We start from the raw sequence: 23403 nt of genomic DNA, 5'->3' as shown, positions 1-23403 counted from the left end.
AAAGCACCAGGAAAGAATGGATAACAGAAAACATGTTGAAAAAGATGGAAGAGTGCAGAAAGTGGAAAAGCGTAGAAACTGAAGAAGGCAAAAAGAGGTACAGGAAACTGAATAACAAATTAAGAAGAGAAACTGAAGAAGCAAGAGAAAAATGGATGAAACAGAAATGCAATGAAATAGAGAAAATGGAGAGAGAGGGAAAGTATCAAATGATGTATAGACTGGCTAGTGAGATAGTTTTTGAACGTAAAAGAAAGAGGAATAACATGGAAATAGAAAGAGCGGATGGTACTCTAGCAGAAGAACCACAGGAGGTTTTGAACAGATGGCAAGAATATATTGAATATCTGTATAAGGGGGACGAAATGCAAAGCAAAATTAAGGTTGAAGAGGAGCAATATGTGCCGGAAGATGGACAGGGATTTACCATCTTGGAAGCAGGTAGAAAAGGCGCTGAAGGAGATGAAGAATAGGAAGGCATGTGGAATAGATGATTTGCCAGCAGAACTGTTGAAGAGTCTGGGAAACAAGGCAAGAAAAGAAATAGTCTACCTCTGTAACGAGATATATGACAAAGGGGAGTGGCCTGAGGGCTTCGCTGCAACAGTTATGATACCAATAGAGAAAAATAGAAATACTAGGAAATGTGAAGAGCACCGGACGGACCATCAGTCTAATTTCTCATGCAGCTAAAGTCTTGCTGAGAGTGTTGAACAGGAGGTTATATGGCAAGCTAGATAGAGGGATTGCAGAGGAGCAGTTCGTATTTAGAAGAGGAAAAGGAACAAGAGATGCTATTGGCCTGCTAAGAACTATAGGGGAAAGATATATGGAAAAGGGTAGAGAAATCTTTGCTGTTTTTATAGATTTAGAAAAGGCTTTTGACAGAGTTCAGTGGAACAAGCTGATGGATATCTTGAAGAGGAAAGGAGTAGATTGGAAAGAGAGACGACTGATACAGAATCTATATTTACACCAGAAAGTAAGGATAAGGATTGGAAATGAAATGTCAGAAGGAAGCAGCATTGGACGAGGTGTTAGACAAGATTGTTGCCTTTCCCCACTGCTGTTTAACGTATACCTTGAAGAGAAAAAATGGTTCAAATGGCTCTGAGCACTATGGGACTCAACTTCTGAGGTCATTAGCCCCCTAGAACTTAGAACTAGTTAAACCTAACTAACCTAAGGACATCACAAACATCCATGCCCGAGGCAGGATTCGAACCTGCGACCATAGCGGTCTTGCGGTTCCAGACTGCAGCGCCTTTAACTGCACGGCCACTTCGGCTGGCCTTGAAGAGATTATTGCGAAAAGTTTAGATGGGAAAAGAGGAATATGTATTGGTGGAAAGAGAATAGAATGTATAAGATTTGCAGATGACATGGTATTAGTGGCAGAAAGTGAGCAGACAGTGAATAACATGCTCAAAGATCTGAATGGAGCTTGTGTGGAATATGGGATGCAAATAAACACAGCAAAAACAAAGAGTATGGTCATCAGTACAAGATGCAGACTGTCCAATATTAAAATAGGACAATCTACCATTAGCCAAGTAAATATCTCGGAAGCACAATAACTGAAGACTTGAGATGTCACCAGGAGGTGAAAACACGAATTGCCATAGCGAAGGAGGCATTAAACAGAAAGAGGAGACTCTTATGTGGGAAATTATATAAAGGACTAAGGAAAAGGCTTGGCAAATGTTTTGTCTCGAGTGTGGCACTATATGGGTTAGAGACATGGAAATTGAGACAAGAGGATGAAAAAAGGTTAGAAGCATTTGAGATGTGGATGTGGAGGAGACTGGAGAGAATAAGCTGGGTGGAAAGAGTGAGTAATGAAAGAGTATTGGAAAGGGTTGGTGAGAGAAGATGTCTGCTGAAGGTTGTAAGAGAAAGGAAAAAGAACTGGTTGGGACGTTCATTGAGAAGGGAGTGCTTGCTAGTAGATGCTTTGGAAGGATTGGTTTGTGGGAGAAGACTGAGAGGAAGAAGGAGATACAAGGTGATAGTCAACATAAAGGGAAGAGGAATTTATGCAGACCTGAAGAGGATGGCAGAAGACCGGACAGCCTGGAGAACTACCATGTGAAAACCTGCCTTTAGGCAGAACACCGATGATGACCTTATAATAGATGTAAAACATAATGTAGGGCTATAGATAGAGAGATGATGAATAAAATGCATCAAGAGAGCAATATGTAAAGGCTGTTAGTGACACCAACACAGTCACTTGAGGTTGAGACAGTTACTGAAACTGAGGGTAGCAAACCAAAAATAGTACTGCTTAAGCCCATTTTCAGATGTTTCTTTGCAAAGGAAAACCCAGGAGAGTATCCCCAGTTTAATTATTGTAACACTGAAAAGATTAATGAAATAAATGCTAGTGTCAGTGGCATCGAGAAATAGCTGAAATCATTAAAATTGAATGAAGCTCAAGGCCCAAATGGACTCCTATCAGATTCTATACTGAATCTGTGGCTGAGTTAGCCCCTCTATTAAATATTATCTAGAATAGATCCCCTGGACAATAAACTGTGCCCAGCAGTTGGAAGAAAGCGCAGGTCACACCCATTTACGAGGACAGTAGAAGTGATACACAAAATTACCATACAATATTTTTGACATCAATTTCTTGTAGAATTTTATAACTTATTCTGAAATCAAACATAATGAGGGATCTCAGACAGAATGACCTCCTTCATGTCAACCAGCGTGGATTCCAAAATATTGATCACATGAAACCAAATTTGTACTTTTATCACAAAAGGTACTGAAGGCTTTAGGCCAAAGCAGTCTAGTAGATGCAGTATATCTTGGTTTCCAAAAAGTGTTTGACTCTATACTATACATACACTTATTATCAAATCTATGTATGTGGTATCAAGTACAATTTTTTGACTAGATTGATGACTTTTTGGTTGGGAGGACGCAACAAGTTCTGTTGCATGGATAGTCATCAACACTTGTAGAAGTAACTTTAGATGTGCAACAGTGGAGTGTGTTGGGACCCTTTCTGTTAATGTTGAATATTAATGACACCGTGGAAAATATTAGTAATAACCTCAGACTCCTTACAGAACAAGCAATTATCTACAATGAAGTTCTGTCTGAAAGAAGCTACATAAATATTCTGTCAGACCTTGATGAGATTTCAAAGTTGTGCAAAGATTGTCAACTTGCTTTAAATGTTCAGAAATGTAAAATTGTGCACCTCACAAAACAAAAAAATGTAGTATATTATGACTCTAATATCAGTATGCTACAGTTGGAATCAACTAACTCTTACAAGTCCATGGGTGTTACAAATTGCAGGAATATGAAATGGAGTAAGCACAAAGACTGAGTCATGGGTGAAGCATGTGGTAGATTTTGGTTTATTGGTAGAACACTAGGAAAAGTGCAATCAATCTACATGGAAGATTACTTACAAATCACTCATGTGACCTATCCTAGAATATTGCTCAAGTATGTGGGACCCATACCAAATAAGACTAACACGGGATGTTGGGCATATACAGAGAAGGTTAGCAGACATGGTCACAGGTTTATTTGACCCATGGTAGAGTGTCGCAGGAATGATGAAGAAACTGAACTGGCAGACTCTCCAAGACATATGTAAACTATCTGAAATAGTTTAGTTACAGTGTTTCAAGAACCAGCTTTAAATAAGGGAAGGTACTACAGTCCCCTACATATCACACCCATGGGTATCATGAGGACAAGATTAGATTGATTACAACATGCATGGAGGCATTCAAACAATTGTTCCTACTGTGCTCCATATATGAATGGAATAGGAAGACCCTAACTGGTACAGTGGGACATACCCTCTGCCATGCACTTCATAGTGGTTTGCAGAGTATGGATGTGAATGTTGATGTAGATCTGAAACTGTTAATGAGTAGCTGGAGGTATTGTTGGGGTGTATGGAATGAGATGTGCATAGCAAGGAAGACAGTGCTCAGCAGCATGCTAGTGTAGGTGCACAAGAGGGTAGGAGAAACAGTAATTTTCTTTTATTTATTTGTTTCATCTCTGCCCATCCCCAAAGGGTATAGCACAATAGCAGAATGTGACTGATCAGCCATTTAGTTTTTAGGCTGCAGTATAATATGAAACAAACATTGAAAGTGAAACACACAAATAGTATTATTAAAACTTATGATTGTGTAGCTCAGATGTCATGCTGTAAATGAAGATGTTGGTACCTGTGCAGATTGAATAGGTGGTAATGTTTGAAGGCTCTGAGCAAGTAGATGAATGGGATACGATCGTTAGAGGTGAACTATGGATTGAAGAATGGAATTCATCAGGAGATAATTCAGAGCAGTAGGGTAGTTGAATGGGGTCTGACTGTTTGTGGTGGACATTGTGAGCAGTAAGATTGGGAATGCTGCACCTAGTAGTATAGGAATGAAATTACAGGAGTATGTAGGTGGGGGAAAGTGATTTGTGGAATATCTGATAGATTCATTCAGATGAAATTTCAAATGGGTATCTGCATTGAATTGTTGAAGAATAATGTGCCTCTGAGGGATGTTTATTTTGGATGACAGTTGCAACATAGATACACAGGGAATTGTCTGGAAGAAGTAGTGTCATGACAGGGTAGATGGAAAGAGTCATATTGTGGCAATGGTATTCACCTTAATTGTTTGAGTAAATTTAGGTGAAATATGTTAGAGGTATTAAATTGGGGTGGGAATTGAAGGTGGGAACATTGTTTTAGATGATGATTAGCTTTTCAATGTTGACAGTTGGGCAGGTTTTTACATTTGAGGTTTATGGTGCCATTGTTTGTAGGATGTTCTTAGCCAGAAATTGATACAGCATATACTGTACCTGTGTCCTACATATTTGAGATTGCTGTACACAGTGCATTAATGCATTTGAAGATACTTATTTGAAACAGATCAACAGATGAAAGTTAGAACACCACTATTCTGCCTTCTATGACAAACTGCAATAAAGATATTACAGTCAGAAAGTGATAATGTTTTAAACTGAATTCAGTCCACTTTGTAGTCATTAGTACATTATTTTCTGAAGCTATGAAGCAAAAATGAAATGTATTGCCTTCAGAAATATTGTGTTATGCGACAGCAATAAATGAAAAAACTTTGACAACCTAGTACTCAGTACATTCACTCTTTAATGATAATCTGTTTCAAATGAAGTGTAAAATAGTGTCATTACACACAAATTTAAAATAGTTTAAAACTACTTTACATCTTTACCTGTGAATTCATGTAGTGATATGTGTTCTAGTGAAAAGTGTTTTGGAAATTTCTCGCCATTAAAAGGCAGTGAACTGAGCATAAGTGAAAATACACACTTATGTGTTTCCTGAATACCTGAATTGTTTTTATTAAAATTACTTAGAAAAAAATTTCTGTCAAAATAAGGTTCTGTTCTTGCAGTCAATGATTATTTTTCTTTGGTTAGTATCCATGCACTTGCAAAAACATAGTATGCATTATTACTGAAAAAAACCACAGCTTTTCATGACATGTAAGTGGATGTTTCTTGGCTATGCTATTGATAAATATGTGATATTTAATAGTCAGTGTATCTTAAAAAGGTTTTCCATTATGCTTGTATCTGTAGAACATGATGGGTTAGGTGTATATAAAGAAACATGTATGCTGCTTTTTCAAAGTACTGCTAGAAACAGGTTAGTGTGATATTTCTGAAAGGCCTGGCATCTTTTGAAAAGGTAGGAAGTGGGATGATGCCATGTACTTTGCCCTCACTTTCTTCCTCCATGCAGCTCATGGATCTCCTCTTCTTACTTCCCTCAGTACAATTTTTAGGTTGTGTGCACTCCCTCAGTAATAGTTCTCAGGTTGGTTTCCAGACAATGTTGTCATTTTTTGTCTAGTAAAGTCATCAGAAGATCAAAACCAATTGCAAAATGATTTAGAAAAAATATCTGTATGGTGCAAAACTTGGCAATTGATCCTAAATAATGAAAGTGTAAGGTCATCCACATGAATGGTAAAAGGAATCCATTGAACTTCAGTTATGCAATAAATCAGTCAAATCTAGGCCATAAATTCAATGAAATATCTAGGAATTACAATTATGAAGAACTTAAACTGGAGAGAACTCATAGAAAACGTGGGCAAATGAAAGAATGTGTTTTATTGGTAGAACACTTGGGAAATATAACAGATCTACTAAAGGGACTGCCTAAACTATGCTTGTCCAATCCCCTTATGGAATACTGCTGTGTGGTCTGGGGTCCTTACCAAATGGGATTAACAGAGTACATTGAAGAAGCTCAGAGAAGAGCAGCACATTTTGTATTATCACAAAATAGGGGAAAGAGTGCCATTGATATGATACAGGGTTTGTTAAAACAAAGGTGTTTTTTGTAGTGGTGGAATCTTCTCACAAAATTTCAATCACCACCTTTCTTCTCTGAATGTGAAAATATTTTGTTGATGCTGATCTACATAGGGAAAAAGGATCATAATAATAAAATAAGGGAAATCAAAGCTTGCACAGAAAGGTAAAAGTGTTCATTTTTTCTGCGTGATGTTTGAGACTGGAGTAGTAGAGAATTATTGTGAAGATGAAGAATCCTCTGCCAGGCACTTAAGTGTGATTTGCAGAGGATCCATGTAGATGTAGACATTAACATTCTTGTACACTGAAGCCATGAAAATTTTATTTAGTTGTGATTGCTGTATTAGAAGCTTCATACTCTGACATAAGTTAAAGACAGTTTATTTTCTTTCAAATGAATTTGAAATTTGTGTGTTTGATTTTCTGTGATCCATAAGAATGTGTAGTGTAAGTAAATAAATTATTGAAGTTCCCCATATATAATGTGTTCGTATGAAGTAGGAGCTTAAATTTTTTGTTATATTTCTGTTGTCTTACTTACACAATAGCAGACATCAGCTATACCAATTAAGGGAGCTCTTACAGCAACTTCTATCTCCAACAGTTTGAGTTTTTATGTTGCTGAGAAAAAGAAGATAGATAGCAGAACTGACTATGTCACTTTTGCATTGTTTCTGTAGTTCAAAAATCTGCTGCAGCAACAGAAGCAGCACTTGTAAACAATTTTAGGCTGAAGTTTTGTTTATTTTGTTATCTAACAGCACTTATGTTAAAATTTCGTACTCTTTTAAACAAAATTCTTCCACACCATGCTAACAGGTGTTTTCCACGTTACTAAATGAACTGATGAAGGACATAAAAATGACCATGGTCTAAAACTTATGTTCAGTTTCAAAAACTGTTGAATTCTCTCATTAAACACACAAAATCTTCTTGACTGCTTGCAAGTGAGCAAAAATGAAGATGATGTGGTAAAAGAGGTAGTCTTAGAATAGCTAGAGAAGGAAAAATGTGGATATTTAACATTCTCATCTGAAGCTAAGTAGCTGTATTACTGGGAGGACATTGTGCAAAGTAAACCAAAACAAAATAATCTTCCTGAACTGAATAATTTTGTGTAATTAGTTTAGATAATATTAAGTTGTGTTATGCTTGTGCAGCGACTGACCTAATAAAAATAAACTAATTAGTAACTTCCTTGTTCACTTTAGTTCTTTAAATTTTAATTATTTACCTCAGTTTTTGGAAGCAAGTTATTCATTGAACTTTAGTAATGATCTGTTAAACATATGATCACCTTTAATTGGTTTAACATGGGATCAGTGCATTTTTAGCTCACTGTGAGGAGATTTGAATATGTGGGACAAAGTCACTGCAAGTAAAGGTAACATTAACTAAATTTCTGAATAATCATTTTGGTATAAGCAGTTTCTAAAATATGATAGAACCACATTGATTCAATCACACATGAGGTGTAGGTCATCATCATCATCATCATCACCATCATCATCATTATTTATTGCACTTAAACTGGCCATTTAGGCACTTGGCAGGAGACAAAAATATACAAATACATAAACATAAAACATAACAAAATGATCAACACAGCCAATCCATGCATCCTGACGAAATAGAATTGTAACAACACAGAAATTGATTACATATGTTTGCCCATTTACTTCTAGTTTGGGCATCCTCAATGCTGGCTGTTGGATCTGTTTCTTCCAGGGTTACTAAAGTTCTGTTCTTCCAGCTCATTCATAATTGACCTCTTGGACCCCTATCATTTGGCTGATGTGCTAACTAATACATAAGGTATAGATCTAAAAAAAAAAATATTACACTGCAGTTTATAAGCACCCTGTCAACTAATCAGAGCCCCCACATAAAGATGATGGAAAAGTTCACCAGTGTTACCCCAGCTGATGGTAGCTGAAAGAACAATTTGCTGCAATGGTGCCTTGTGTAATTGAAAGATAAGTAATGAAAAAAGTAGTAACTGTCATAAAATAATGACTACCTGCTGTTGTATTGTCCATTTCAGGTGACTACAGGGACCTACGGTTACCTCCTTCCTCTTTCCAACGAGCAGTCGATCTCCTGCGCCACAACACTGAGTTCACCCTAGCAGCATCTCTGCGTCAGGAGGAAGCTAATTCAGGAACTATTATTGCCTTTTCACATGGTTTTAACAGGTTTGATAATTTTGAAATAATGGTATGATTTCTGTTAATGCATAACCTGGCAAAGAAGTGAATGGAGGAGTTATTAAGTATTCCATGTATAATTTACAATAGAATGAATGTTTTTATAATAATTTGATTGTGAAATAAATATCTTATTATATTTATTAGCCACTGTTAATAGTTGTTATCAAGTGCTCTGCATTCCTGAGTTACACTATCATGACCATTGACTAATTACAGAGCATGAGCTATGTGCCACACTGACAGAAGATTGATGAGCAGGAAGTGACTGCTAGGTGCCACAGATTTCTAGACTCATGTTGCTTGTATTGTATTTCATAGCTCCTGAAGGTGCATGCTGGAGGAACCATACAGCAAACATGAAGATTCTCCTGACATTTGTTTGAGAAGAGTGTAGGAAATGTGGTGGCAACAGTCATAGAAATTTTTAGCTATGCAAGCTGATTCATTCTCTTAATGCAAATCCATTTGATTGCATAACATATGAAAGGATGAAATTGTATCCATACTGTTTGGAAATGCCATCCACATGGGTGAATAATCCTAGAGAACATCATAGGAGTATTTCCCAGACTATAAAGCTGCCTCTGCCCACAGTTGGTCTTTGACTTTTCATAAGCTGTTTTTCATCATCTGTTATCAGATATGGAGTTATTTCTTAGCAATCAACAGAGATCTAATTCTAGCTCTGCTGTGCAGATTGAAACTGTTTTTGGTAGTAAATTTCCTAAAGCAGAAAATCATTTGTTTCACAGTCATAAAGCCAGTAGAGTGTACTCTCATATTATTTTTTGCATACAATTTTTAACTTGCAGAGAGATGCTACACTAATTGGTCAGACAAAAAAATCTACTTGCCAAGTGGCAGCAGAACACACTCATAAAAGAAGGTTATTATTAAGCAAGTTTTGGAGCCAGTGGATCCTTCTTCAGGCAGAAGGGTTGAAGGGAAAGTAATAGGGGTGAAAGAAAATGACTGGAGAGGTCTAGGAAAGGACAGATTTTCGGAAAGTCACCCAGAACTGCAGGTCAGGGAAGACTTACCACACAGAATGAGAAGGAAAGGAAGTCTCTCCTGACCCGCAGTTCTGGGTGACTTTCCCAAAATCTATCCCTGTTCTATACCTCTCCAGTCCTTTTCTTTCAAGCGTATTCCTTCCCCTTCAACCCTTCTGCCTGAAGAAGGAGCCACTGCGGGACCCCCTAGCCTCACGAGGGTTTTGTGGAATTCTGCAATATTCTTAATCTTGTTGCAGAAGCTGACAGAGATTTCAGAGATGCTTGGCTATCTTAATGAATACAGATGCCACAATTCTTGTAGCAACTACACAGATGTCTCCTTCATGCACACTCTGACAGCAGATATTTCTTCCTGGAATACTGTGGCTAGTTTTTGTAGAGAAACTGCTCTCTGTAGTCTCAGTTGGACCCTGTATAACCTGGCCCCAACATGTTCATCTGTTTTTGATCCACCAGGAAACCAGACCGTCTACTGAGCAGTATTGAGGTTTGTTCTTCCACTGCTTCTTACTTCTAATTATTGCCTTGGAAGGTTTACTGAAGCAGCTGGAATTTGTTGTATAGTTACCCAGCATTCACTATACTGATATGGGATTCTGGATTTTCTAAAGTTTTCCACTTATTTCTAGTTTTTAACCTTTGTGTCCCTGCTGCTGCCTCCGTTATTACTAAGAGGTGTAATGGCGGCATGTGCAGCATGGTCTCCGTCCCAGCGATGGGTGTGCTGCTAATTCTGCCTTTTATAGCTAAGCAGGCAATCTTAGCACCTCGCCAGGCTCCTTAGCAGCCACCTTTTCTTGTACTCTATGCCACCACACTGTAGCCCCATATCTTATCGTAGGTCTTGTTGTAGTGGTGTGTATCCAGTACATCCTCATGTGGCTTGGAGCCCAGTTTATATCACAGATCTGTCTAGTGTTCACAGAGCACCTTTCACCTTTGAACATATATTCTTTATGTGTGGGGTCCAAGATACTTTTGCATCCTGGATTATCCCTAGATACTTTACTGCTGCTTCTACTGATAGAGTTTTGTCAGAAAGCTTCAGATTCCAGTACCTGACCTGGATATGCATTCTTGTGACTGGTACTACAACAGTTTTTTTGGGACTGACCCTTAGATCCTGTCTCCTGCACCAGTTTTGCATAATCTTTTGAGCCATTGTTCTATAGGTACTAGCAAATTTTCCAAGTATTACTATGACTAAATCTTCTACACATCCTTTGCAATAGTTCATTCACCACTGTGTTCCACAATAGTGGGGACAGAATTCCTTCTTGTGGACTCCATTTGGTGGTGTTGATTACCATTTTGTCATTCAACAAGGTTACTTTTACTTTCTTTTACTCAGCACAGTCTCAATCCACCTACATATGATGGTCTTAATGCCATTCTCATCTGCAGCTGTAAACATTAATTTTGTAGGTTGTATTGCTAAAAGTCTCTTCAGTGCTGGGGAAGATGCAGTGAGCGATTTCCTGAAAGTGTAGTACTTTTTCACCTTCCCAACAAGTTGAAGTGCCGTTTCATATGATTTGCGTGGTTGATGTTCATGTTGTTTTAGACGTAGAGAAACCTCAGTTAACCTGCCTTTCCTAAAATGCACATTAACCAGTTTTTATAATGTCTTTAGGAGAAAGGAGGACAGACTGATTGGTCTCATATCCATAGCCTCAGTATGATCAGTTTGCTTTGGCTTTGGAATGAAAACAACCTTCACCAACTCCAAGTAATGACTCTTGTTGCTAAACTGATTCTAGATGGTCTGCATAGAAATCTAATTATTCCCTCTGCTGCTCGTTGCAGTAGAACCAGAAAGATTCCATCAGGGCTGGTGACTCAGACGGTTGAAACATTCCCAACACCTACTGGATATTTTTGAAATCAACACATTCTCTGGCAAATTCTCAGTCCCCCTTTTGGTTTCCCGTAAACTATTACCTTCCAGGGACTGAATCTTGGCAAGTGTTGTTTGCCAGAATGCAATGTAGTGAGTGAGAGTTAAGGAGCAGATTCAGTATATCACATGCTGTGCTTGTGTTCTCATCACCCTCCTTCCTTAGAGTTCCTCTGGATTGGTTGGTATTCTGGTGAGGATTTTATGAATATGGCCTCCTGCCTTCTCACAGAATATCTTCCAGAATGATAATTTTGATTGCTTAATAGCAAGGCTGTATTTGGCTAGAGCCTCACCATGGTTTGCCCATTGTTCCTTTCCTTCTTGGAACATTAAGCTGTCTTTTTACCTGCTTTCTTTGCAATTCCAGGTTATATTGTTCTGCCAAGGTACATTCCTGTTTATACAGTTCTTGGTGATAGGACAGTTTTCTAAATACAAGGTCGTAATGGTAAATGTCACTTCATCTGTGATTTCCTCAAAATATACTGGATTCCTCATTGAAGTTCTGACTTCAGATAGGGGCGAGTTTAGCTCTTTCCTATATGAGTCCCAATCTATTTTCATGGGATTCATATAGGTCATGGTATGTTTAGCACCTATTTCAAACTCATACTTGATATCATGTGGTCAGATAAGATAAGGATGGCTGCACTGCCACATTTGTGGTGAGTACCCATCATGAAGGACCTAAAAGTTATGTCAGTTACTTCTTCCTTTCTTATGTTTTTGGAAGTAGGTTCTCTGTCCCTATTTGGGATCTACAGGTAACTGTAGAGTAAATATTTGAGAAAGTACTCACCTCTGCTGTTGGTGTTATTTCTTCCCTATACCAGGTTGTTGGCATTGGCATCACAACCAACCAACCAACCAACAGTTATTCATTCAGCTGTGAACAGTTGTCTACTAGTCCCCTTACTTCCTGGGAAGGAGGAGCATTGTCCTCATAAAGAAGGTAAGCTGAGGCCAGAACAATTTCCCTTGTGCTCTTTCCTTTCATGGCTTCGTCCTTTAGGTCATTAAGTTCCTGGAACAAAAATCTGCTATTGGCATGTATTAAATCCCATTGTTGATGAAATGTATGTTCTGGAGTTCTTTATATTTCTAGTATGAAGCAACTTATGTCCAGTTCCTCCAATGCATGAGCTGCACCCTTTACATAAAATGGTTCCTGGATTAGAGTCATGCCCACCTCTTGTCTTCCCAGAAGATTACTCATAGTGGCAGTTGCCTCCTTACTGTGTTGCATGTTTATCTACAACATTTACATCCACCAGTTTGCTGCCATAGTCCATTCTGAGGTCTCTGATTATCTTGATTGTAACCTGTAATAATCCAAAGTACAGTTTCAGGTCCAGTTCTCACATTTCCCCAGGCGATTTTTCACTGATGTCCATCTCAAGGGTTTGGCCATCTGACAGAACATTTTGGTTGATTACCCTCCAGTCCTCTATTGAGACCTTCTGGTTCCGCACCCACACTTTCACAAACAGGGTCTTTGGAGGTGTATGCTTAAGAAGCTTCAGTACTTGTATTGATATCTTTGTGGTCTTGAAGAGCTCAGCTGGCATCTTGACCATCGGTTTTACCTCCGCCTTTGGACATAACTTGGGCACTATCTTGTTAAGTAAATCCATCATTCCTATCTCCTTGTACACAAAGATTAGAGCAGCTTTGCTGAGACAGCCCTCCAGAATTTGGGGCTTGTTCTTGTGTGCCCACCCACTCCGCAATCTTCTCAAAGAGAGCCATCTGAACAAGCTCCACCTGTTATTAGACGATGTTGACCTGTTGACTAACTGCCATCCTGAAAAATGAAACTGCAGTACTGATGTCCGCTTCTGTATTTCTAGCTTCAGGTTTTTCTGTTTCCAATTATACTGAGAAGTGGGAGTATTAGACACTTCCCTTGTTCTCTTGTTCCCTGTTTTGAAGTTAGGAGGTGTCTGTTTGCCCCCTTCACTCTGAGACAATCTTATTTTGGAGGTCCTAGGTTTGAGACCTTGTAATTCCTTCCATTTATGTTTAGAAAGCAATTCTTTGCTTCGCTTTTCTACTTGTTCTTTGAGAAGTTTTCTTCTCTGAGCCCCAGAAAAGGATTTCGTCTTGACCCAGTCCAGCTTTGCAGTGATGATTTCCACTTCTTGGACTGGTATATCATCCAGACCAGTTCTAGAAACAGCTTCCGTCAGTTCCAGCCTCAATGCTTGGGTGTTTGAGATCTCATCAAGGCCCTCAGCTTTTGTTTTGTTTTGTTCTGTGTTCTTCAGCTTAAGTATTGGGGATTTATTAGATTGACACCACATTGTGACTGCATCATCTTCAGAATGTCTGGATTTACTATTAATATTGTTTGACAGGTCATTAATGGACAACATGACTAGTAAGTCAGTTTTTTCAACAATATAGATTTTACTGTGCACAAATTATTTACAAATAAATCATAGAAAGTAATAATCCCTGATTCTTTGGAAAATACGCAAAGAGAAAAACTTCTGGAGATGTATACCTCTTGCTCAACACAGTATTATGGAAGTTCATTGAAGAATTCACTAATTAGTGCCAGAGAACAGTGTTTGATCAACTTAAAATGTATGGCTGTTTCTTCTTCTTATATTGATGGTGCCTGCAACAGATCTAACAAGGCACAATGAGGTTTTCTGTGCTAGAGTTCCACCAGGCTTTGATCATGGATTGGTGGTGCCTAGTAAGAAGATAAAAAGGATAGCACTGCAGAAGCAATAGGTGTTGCTGTCAATAGTTTTTCCACCTGTGAACATTCTCACAATATGTGTAGCCGAACCATGAAAGGCAGCAGGGTGGAACAGAGGTAGGATGATATGCATGAATCCATCTGGGAGCAAAATCCTCCATTGGAAACAAGGAAATGCATACTGCTTTCCATCGTTGGTGACAAGAGCTTATGGGTCTTCTTCAGTAGAACAAACAGTGGCCAGAGCCTTAGTGGTATTCACTGCCACGGTCCTGTTGCATTTTGATGATGTACGGGAAATGAGAATTCACATCTATTAAAATCAACCAAATTGCACCATGGGATGGATTCACAAAATATGTGTGAAACCAACCCTACAGCTGGGTAGGCATAAGCCACCATGGACAGGCTTGCTGTTTGCTGCATCTGACAAGCCATGTGCACTATATTATTATCTTCCTACAGTGAAGACTCATGTTGGCAGGCAACATGGGTCAGCTGGTTTGTATGAAGTATCAAACCTTTCTCAAGAGTGGGTCCTTACATGTGGCTGTTGTAAGATCTCTGGGAGTGTAATTCCATGGGGTCAATAGGGAACCATGACAGGGCATTCATGTGGTGTGCTGATATACAATAATGAATGGAATAGTGTTTATTTGGTGAGAAAAGAGCTCAGTGTTGTAACTTCTGAGATATCCATTCAGGTAACTTTGATTTAAAGCCAAATACAGACTTCAGTGGCTTATGATATGTGACTAGGAGATATTGGTTTCCATACAGGAAACTGCAGCAATTCTGGAAACCAAACATAATTGCCTATGCTTCTGTCTCTATCTGGGAATAATTTTCTTGTGCTGTGCTGAGCATCTTAGAAGTGAATGTGATAGGTCATTTCAAATCATTCAGGAACTTTTGTGGCAAATACTTCTGTGGTCTACACAAGAGGTAAATGATACTGATACAAGGTGAGGCAAGGAGCACTTTGAAGACAGTGTTTCAGATTAAGAAATACTTGGTGACAGTTTGCATACCACTAGAAAGATATTTATTTTCTCCACAGTTGATTCAGGTGATGGGTTAACATTGCAGTTTGGGAGTAAATCAGATGTACTATGTAACCTTGCCCATTAAAACCTGCAAGTCTGTTATGTTCTTTGGTGTAGGAATGTGGGAAATGTCTGCCACATCCTATGACATTCGTTTCAGATCAACCTAGCTCAGGTATATCAGGGATAGCAATTTTAGCTCTTCTAAGTGATCCACTTTATTTTTACATCATCCCTCAAGGCTAAAGATATAGGGAAGGCTATGAAAAATTTAAGTACTTCTAATTGTTCTAATGTGATGTGGGTGAAAAATTAGAAGCTGTTACACAGAGAATCTATTTCTGCCCATGGGATTATATTCTGAATTGCTTGTTGAGTAGAAAACCTGAAGGCTAATTGCACATCCTGGGTTGTGCTTCAAAGAAAGAAAGGGGTCTGGTTACTTACTTGTGTGCTAATTCCATAATTACTTGACTTAGCGTTGGAATTTCATGATGACCATAACATCTACTATACGACCATGATGAAAACATCATCATAATGTGGGCAGCAGCATTAGTCTGTGCAGAAAAACAATCAGGACATGGGCAGTCTGCAAAAATGTACTGGGGTCAGGTAGGAAAACTGACATGCGCACAATCTACACCTTTTGCACCCTGTTTTCCAAGTATGACTGAAACTACTCATTCACCATTCCTCTTATACCTATCACTTCTAGCTTGCTCAATAGTATTTTATGATCAACAGTGTCAAAAGCCTTGGACAAGTCTAATAAAATGCACGTAACCCAATCATCCCTATAAAGAGCGTCAAGTACCACTTTCGTGAACCCTGCAATGGCTGATATTGTACTTCTTCCAAACTGTGGTTAGTTAAATATGTTGTATTTTCTCATGTAACTTATCAGTCTCTCTTTCACGACTGCTACAAGTATTTTTGAGAATGAAGACAGCAGTGAAACTGGCCTATAGTTCACAGTGCTTTCTGCATTACCTTACTTTAATAAGGGCTCACTCGTGCATGCTTTAGATATTCTGGGAAAACACCTGAACTAAAAGATTCATTTATTGTGTTTGTTAATGGGGCTTGTATGTTATCTATGCACTCCTTCAGAAAAGAGACAAGAACCTCATCTATGGCTGCTGACTTCTTATTTTTTTATTGTTGCACTGGCTTCCTAACTTTAAGCTCTGTTGTGGGATGCATCAGTATGCTTGCTGTGTAACTAAGAATGAGTGTTTTGAGTATATTATGTTGCAGATTCTCTGCAGTACAATACAGAGAAACAATCATTTGCAAAATTTTCAAATTCTTGAAGACTTTCTATTATTCTATCCTTGCTTTTGATTTGTATGTTATTTTGCATATTCCTGCCTTTTCCAGGTTCCTTGTCATTGTCATTGAAAGACTTCTTTTCCACAAACAGTACCCACCTGTACAATTTTTTATTCCTGTGGTAGTACTCAAGGAACAGTGGATTAGAGCAATGCTTTTTCAAGGAACTGAGAAATCGAAGTCTGTGAGAACTGTCTAATACTCACAGTTACCTATCTGCTATGATTGAGGATTGTGGTAGGGAAGGCAAATGGTTGACTTCAGTTTATAGGGGGAACTTTGGGAAAATGTGGTCCATCTGTAGAGAAGACCACATAAAGGATACTTGTATGATCTATTCTTTAGTACTGTTCAAGTATTTAGGATCCATACCAGATCACATTAAAGGAAAACAATGAAGAAATTGAAAAGCAAGCTGCTAGATTTGCTACTGACAGGCTCAAACAACATGAGAGTGTTACAGAGATGCTTCAGAAGTCCCTGTAAGGAAGGCAATGTTCTTACTGAGAAACACTATTGAGAAAATTTGTTGAAGTGGCATTTGAAGCTGACTGCAGAGTGATTCTACTGCTGCCAACACAGATTTCATGTAAGGACCATGCAGATAAGTTACAAAAAATTAGGGCTCATACAGAGGCACAAAGATAGTCATTTTTCCCTTGCTCTATTTGTGAATGGGACAGGAGAGGAAGTGACTAGTAGTGGTACAGGGTACCCTCTGCCACACACCTTATAGTGGCTTGTGAAGTATGTCTGTAGAGGTAAATGTATTTTCCTTATCTGAAGTTATAGAAATGGCTAATTTTGGAAATGTCACTTCAAACATTAATTTAAACAATGTAAAAATTTTACAGAAGTCAGCATCTTCATTGTTTCCATATACCTTTCACCCCAGGTTTGATTTGCCATTGCTCTACAAAAAGTACATGAGAAGATTGGAAAGTAATACACAATAATTTTATTACCAAAAAGTTCAACAGGTAACAAAACAAAACAAAACAAAAAAAATCACAAATGATCTTACATCTTTTATCTACTTACCTGCATAGTCACCAGCATTCTCAACACATTTTTCATAGCAGTCTGTTTGGTTGGAATATAGACATCTGTGGACTGCTTATTTCACTTCCATATCTGTCATAAAATGTTGAATGGCCAGGAATCTCTTCATGGGACTGCATGGATCAAAGTCCGACAGTACAAGGTCCAGACTATATAGTGGACACTGGAGCACCTCCCACCCAAATCTCAAAGTACACAACGCAACTTGACCAAAGTTTTAATATAGGCTGCAGCATTCACAGTGGTTCTGTTTTTAGCAAAGTCCAACAATAACAACATGCATTTCCTACAACATTGTCACAAGCACTATCCTAGCAGATTGAGTTACTTTGAATTTTTTTCATACTGGGGAACCAGCATGTTTCCACTTCATAAAGGCATGCTTGGGTTTGGACATGTACTGATATACCCACAAATGATCACCAGAGATGATTCCTTTCTGAAAGTCATACCATTCCATGGCGTAACATGTCAAGTAATCCAAGCTTGTTATCATTTGCTGGCCCTTGTGGTTGTCTGTCAGGTTTTTAGGCACCCAGAAAGCACTAACTTTACAAAATTTCAACATGTTGTGAAGAATATCATACACTGCCTTATAGGAAATGTTGAACTGCTGCAATAAGGTTTTTAGTTGCACATGGTGGTCATCCCCCCCATGAACCATGGACCTCGCCGTTGGTGGGGAGGCTTGTGTGCCTCAGCGATACAGATAGCCATACCGTAAGTGCAACCACAATGGAGGGGTATCTGTTGAGAGGCCAGCTAAATGTGTGGTTCCTGAAGAGGGGCAGCATCCTTTTCAGTAGTTGCAGGGGAAACGGTCTGGATGATTGACTGATCGGGCCTTGTAACACTAACCAAAACAGCCTGAAAGCAAGGGGAAACTACAGCCGTAATTTTTCCCAAGGGCATGCAGCTTTAGTGTATGATTAAATGATGATGGCGTCCTCTTGGGTAAAATATTCCGGAGGTAAAATAGTCCCCCATTCGGATCTCTGGGCGGGGACTACTCAAGAGGATGTCGTCAGGAGAAAGAAAACTGGCATTCTACGGATCGGAATGTGGAATGTCAGATCCCTTAATTGGGCAGGTATGTTAGAAAATTTAAAAAGGGAAATGGATAGGTTAAAGTTAGATATAGTGGGAATTAGTGAAGTTCGGTGGTAGGAGGAACAAGACTTCTGGTCTGGGGAATACAGGGTTATAAATACAAAATCAAATAGAGGTAATGCAGGAGTAGGTTTAATAATGAATAGGAAAATAGGAATGCAGGTAAGCTACTACAAACAGCATAGTGTACGCATTATTGTGGCCAATATAGATACAAAGCCCATGCCTATCCCAATAGTACAAGTTTACATGCCAACTAGCTCTGCAGATGACGAAGAAATTGAAGAAATGTACGAAGAAATAAAAGAAATTATTCAGATAGTGAAGGGAGGCGAAAATTTAATAGTCATGGGTGACTGGAATTCATCAGTAGGAAAATGGAGAGAAGGAAACGTAGTAGGTGAATATGGATTGGGGGTAAGAAATGAAAGAGTAAGCCGCCTGGTAGAATTTTGCACAGAGCACAACTTAATCATAGCTATCACTTGGTTCAAGAATCATAAAAGAAGGTTATATACATGGAAGAAGCCTGGAGATACTGATAGGTTTCAGATAGATTATATAATGGTAAGACAGAGATTGAGGAACTAGGTTTTAAATTGCAAGACATTTCCAGGGGCAGATGTGGACTCTGACCACAATCTATTGGTTATGAACTGTAGATTAAAACTGAAGAAACTACAAAAAGGTGGGAATTTAAGGAGATGGGACCTGGATAAACTGACTAAACCAGAGGTTGTACAGAGTTTCAGGGAGAGCATAAGGGAACAATTGACAAGAATGGGGGAGAGAAATACCCTGGAAGAAGAATGGATAGATTTGAGGGATGAAATAGTGAAGGCAGCAGAGGGTCAAGTAGGTAAAAAGAAGAGGGCTAGTAGAAATCCTTGGGTAACAGAAGAAATATTGAATTTAATTGATGAAAGGAGAAAATATAAAAATGCTGTAAATGAAGCACGCAAAAAGGAATACAAACGTCTCAAAAATGAGATTGACAGGAAGTGCAAAATGGCTAAGTAGGGATGGCTAGACGACAAATGTAAGGATGTAGAGGCTTATCTCATGAGGGGTAAGATAGATACGGCCTACAGGAAAATTAAAGAGACCTTTGGAGAAAAGAGAACCACTTGTATGAATATCGAGAGCTCAGATGGAAACCTAGTTCTAAGCAAAGAAGGGAAAGCAGAAAAGTAGAAGGAGTATATAGAGGGTCCATACGGGGGTGATGTACTTGAGGACATTATTTTGGAAATGGAAGAGGATGTAAATGAAGATGAAATGGGAGATATGATACTGCGTGAAGAGTTTGACAGAGCACTGAAAGACGTAAGTCGAAACAAGGCCGCGGGAGTAGACAACATTCCATTAGAACTACTGACAGCCTTGGGAGAGCCAGTCCTGACAAAACTGACCCTACGACTTATCTTAGAAGCTAGATTAAGGAAAGGCAAACCTACATTTCTAGCATTTGTAGACTTAGAGAAAGCTTTTGACAATGTTGACTGGAATACTATCTTTCAAATTCTGAAGGTGGCGTGGGTAAAATACGGGGAGCAAAAAGCTATTTACAATTTGTACAGAAACCAGATGGCAGTTATAAGAGTCGAGGGACATGAAAGGGAAGCAGTGGTTGGGAAGGGAGTGAGACAGGGTTGTAGCCTCTCCCCGTTGTTATTCAATCTCTATATTGAGCAAGCAGTGAAGGAAACAAAAGAAAAATTCAGAGTAGGTATTAAAATCCATGGAGAAGAAATAAAAACTTTGAGGTTCACTGATGACATTGTAATTCTATCAGAGACAGCAAAGGACTTGGAAGAGCAGTTGAACAGAATGGATAGTGTCTTGAAAGGAGGATATAAGATAAACATCAACAAAAGCGAAACAATAATAATGGAATGTAGTCAAATTAATTTGGGTGATGCTGAGGGAATTAGATTAGGAAATGAGACACTTAAAGTAGTAAAGGAGTTTTGCCATTTGGGGAGCAAAATAACTGATGATGGTAGAAGTAGAGAGGATATAAAATGTAGACTGGCAATGGCAAGGAAAGCGTTTCTGAAGAAGAGAAATTTGTTAACATCGAGTATAGATTTAAGTGTCAGGAAGTCGTTTCTGAAAGTATTTGTATGTAGTGTAGCCATGTATGGATGTGAAACATGGACGATAAATAGTTTACACAGGAGGAGAATAGAAGCTTTCGAAATGCGGTGCTACAAAAGAATGCTGAAGATTAGATGGGTAGCTCACGTAACTAATGAGGAGGTATTGAATAGGATTGGGGAGAATAGAAGTTTGTGGCACAACTTGACTAGAAGAAGTGATCGGTTGGTAGGACATGTCTGCGGCATCAAGGGATCACCAATTTAGTATTGGAGGGCAGTGTGGAGGGTAAAAATTGTAGAGGGAGACCAAGAGATGAATACACTAAACAGATCCAGACGGATGTAGGTTGCAGTAGGTACTGGGAGATGAAGAAGCTTGCACAGGATAGAGTAGCATGGAGAGCTGCATCAAACCAGTCTCAGGACTGAAGATCACAACAATAACAACATGGTGGTCGTTGAAAATTTCTACCTCAATGGTTCCGACATTCTGTGGGGTTGCAGCTGTTACCAGCCGCCCGGAATGCAGCAAATCACTAAGGTTCACACTGCCCTCGTGAAAGAATGCACACCACCTGGATGCATTGCTATAGTCCATACAGTCATCCACATATACGCCAAGCATGCCCCTGCAAATTCCACTCACTTTCTGCCCTTTGCTCTATGCTCTTTGCTTTGTTAGAGCTGCACATGAAAACAAAATCCCTTCTGCAGCACAAACTTCAAACTACATTGTCATGAAATTTTATCATTCCAGCTGCAATACCAGGACTGAAAAAAATTATTGTGTATTACTTTGCAATCCTCCCTTGTATATATCTTAAGATCTGAGAAAATCTTTTTGTTGTCCTGCAGTTTTTCAAGTTTCACTGAGACTGTCTTGAGCTTTACTATGTGATAGTAATGATTCAAAATGCCAATATCTCTTATAAATACTTTACAGTTTTCCCTGTCAGAGTCTGTCAGTACATGGTTTAAAATTGAAGTTAAGCTTTTTGAAATCCTTATAGCAGTGTTTACCATTTGATTCTGCATATGATAGTCCACAAGTACATGTAAACTTGAACTTCCTACTCAGCATTGTAGGTCTGTGATCCATGATGCACAACTGTGTGATATCACCAAATGATATTGAAAGAACTGTAAATGAGTGGTCACCACAAGCATTTTTGAAGCAAAATGTTCACTTAAAAGTTAGTTAATATTGATGAGGTGCATCACTAATGTCTGAAATCAAGGGGCCAGTTTTTGTACAAGATAATAGATTGATTTGTAGGCAGTAGAAAGGTTTGCTGTCACATAGGGCACTTAATATCACTTGCCTGGAAATGGAGTGCTAAATGGTTTCCTTACATCTCCCAGTCCTCTTGAATTTCATTGAATGGTTGGAAATCTGGGATTTCCAGAAATGAATGTATGTGTACTGGATCCATCAGCTTCTATATGATGTCATGCTGCTGCTCTAGCTGTTGTTTGCAGAGAGTGAAAAACTAATTGCCCACTGTGGCTGAGACACTCAGTAAAATGGCCTAACAGGTCCTACTCCAGCAAAGGCTGGGTTGCAGTTGCAAAAAACTTTTGATTCTCTCACTACTGTTGTAAGTCTGCTTCTTCAGCAACAGAGATTTTATGAAGTAAATTATTTGCAGTAAATCACGGAAAGTAATAGTTTCTGACTCCTCAGGAAATACATAAAATGAAAAACTTCTGGAGGAACCTCTTGGCCAACACAGTACCCTGGCAATGTATTGAATAACTCAAATGCTAGTGCAGCAGAATATTGTTTGTAGGTTCAACTGGTAAGCTCTTGAATATGAACCAGGCTCAAAGTGCCTTCACATTCTGTCAATTCATTCACTGAAACCATATCTGTTGATTGAGTGGTGAGGGAAGACAGTATTGTTTAGACAGACATGCAAGTCTATGTGCTAGCCGTCAGTGACTGGTAACAACAAAATCCAGATCATATTCTAGGGCAGAGTCATTGTCAGTAGGTACACTGGAGAGCTTGATGTAAATATTGGCTGGTTATGATTAACGAGGCTATGCCAGTCTACTGCAGCCCTTAAATCTCCTATGGATGTTTTGCATGTGACCTGGTGTCAGGAGATGTATCCTTTGATGCTGCATCTAGAAACCTCACTGGGAAATGCATAATTAGATTGTTTGATCATTGATAACCTTGGTGGAACTACTAGAATGATCATGTCATTTTTTCTTATTCAATACTGTTTTATGAATACACATTAAAAGTTGAATGGCAGTACTGTTCCAGAAATACTACCTAACTTGGCCTAGTAACTGATAATCAAGTCATTTTTCATCTTAGATCAATGGCTCCTTTTACCCACAACATCTCTGTACAATACATGTGCAAATAGCTGATGGTAAACAATGTGTCTTGTAGATTGTTGATTATTGGCATCACTGTAAAGGAAAACAAAGATTGAACTTCAATGTCCATTGATATTGAGTTTTCTGATGGTTTATCATCAACTCAGGTGGTCTTCTGTTTTTATTTGGGCAGGTGGGGGGGTTGAATGGACAATGGGATCCAT

The 23403-nt window shown here is 38.7% G+C and overlaps 1 protein-coding gene across 1 annotated transcript in view; it reads left to right on the top strand.

The window, feature by feature from the left end:
- LOC126251303 (protein kinase C-binding protein NELL1-like) overlaps positions 1 to 23403 on the top strand; it is a 364874-nt gene that overhangs the window by 13056 nt on the left and 328415 nt on the right. The window contains exon 2 of the mRNA XM_049951630.1: positions 8399 to 8549. Within this exon, the coding sequence (XP_049807587.1) occupies positions 8399 to 8549 (151 nt within the window). The remainder of the gene's footprint in view (positions 1 to 8398; positions 8550 to 23403) is intronic.

This window comes from Schistocerca nitens, chromosome 4, assembly GCF_023898315.1.
Source record: "Schistocerca nitens isolate TAMUIC-IGC-003100 chromosome 4, iqSchNite1.1, whole genome shotgun sequence".
Lineage (NCBI taxonomy): Eukaryota > Metazoa > Arthropoda > Insecta > Orthoptera > Acrididae > Schistocerca > Schistocerca nitens.
The sequence above is the reverse complement of the archived record's forward strand: the minus strand, read 5'-3'. Positions and strand labels throughout refer to the sequence as shown.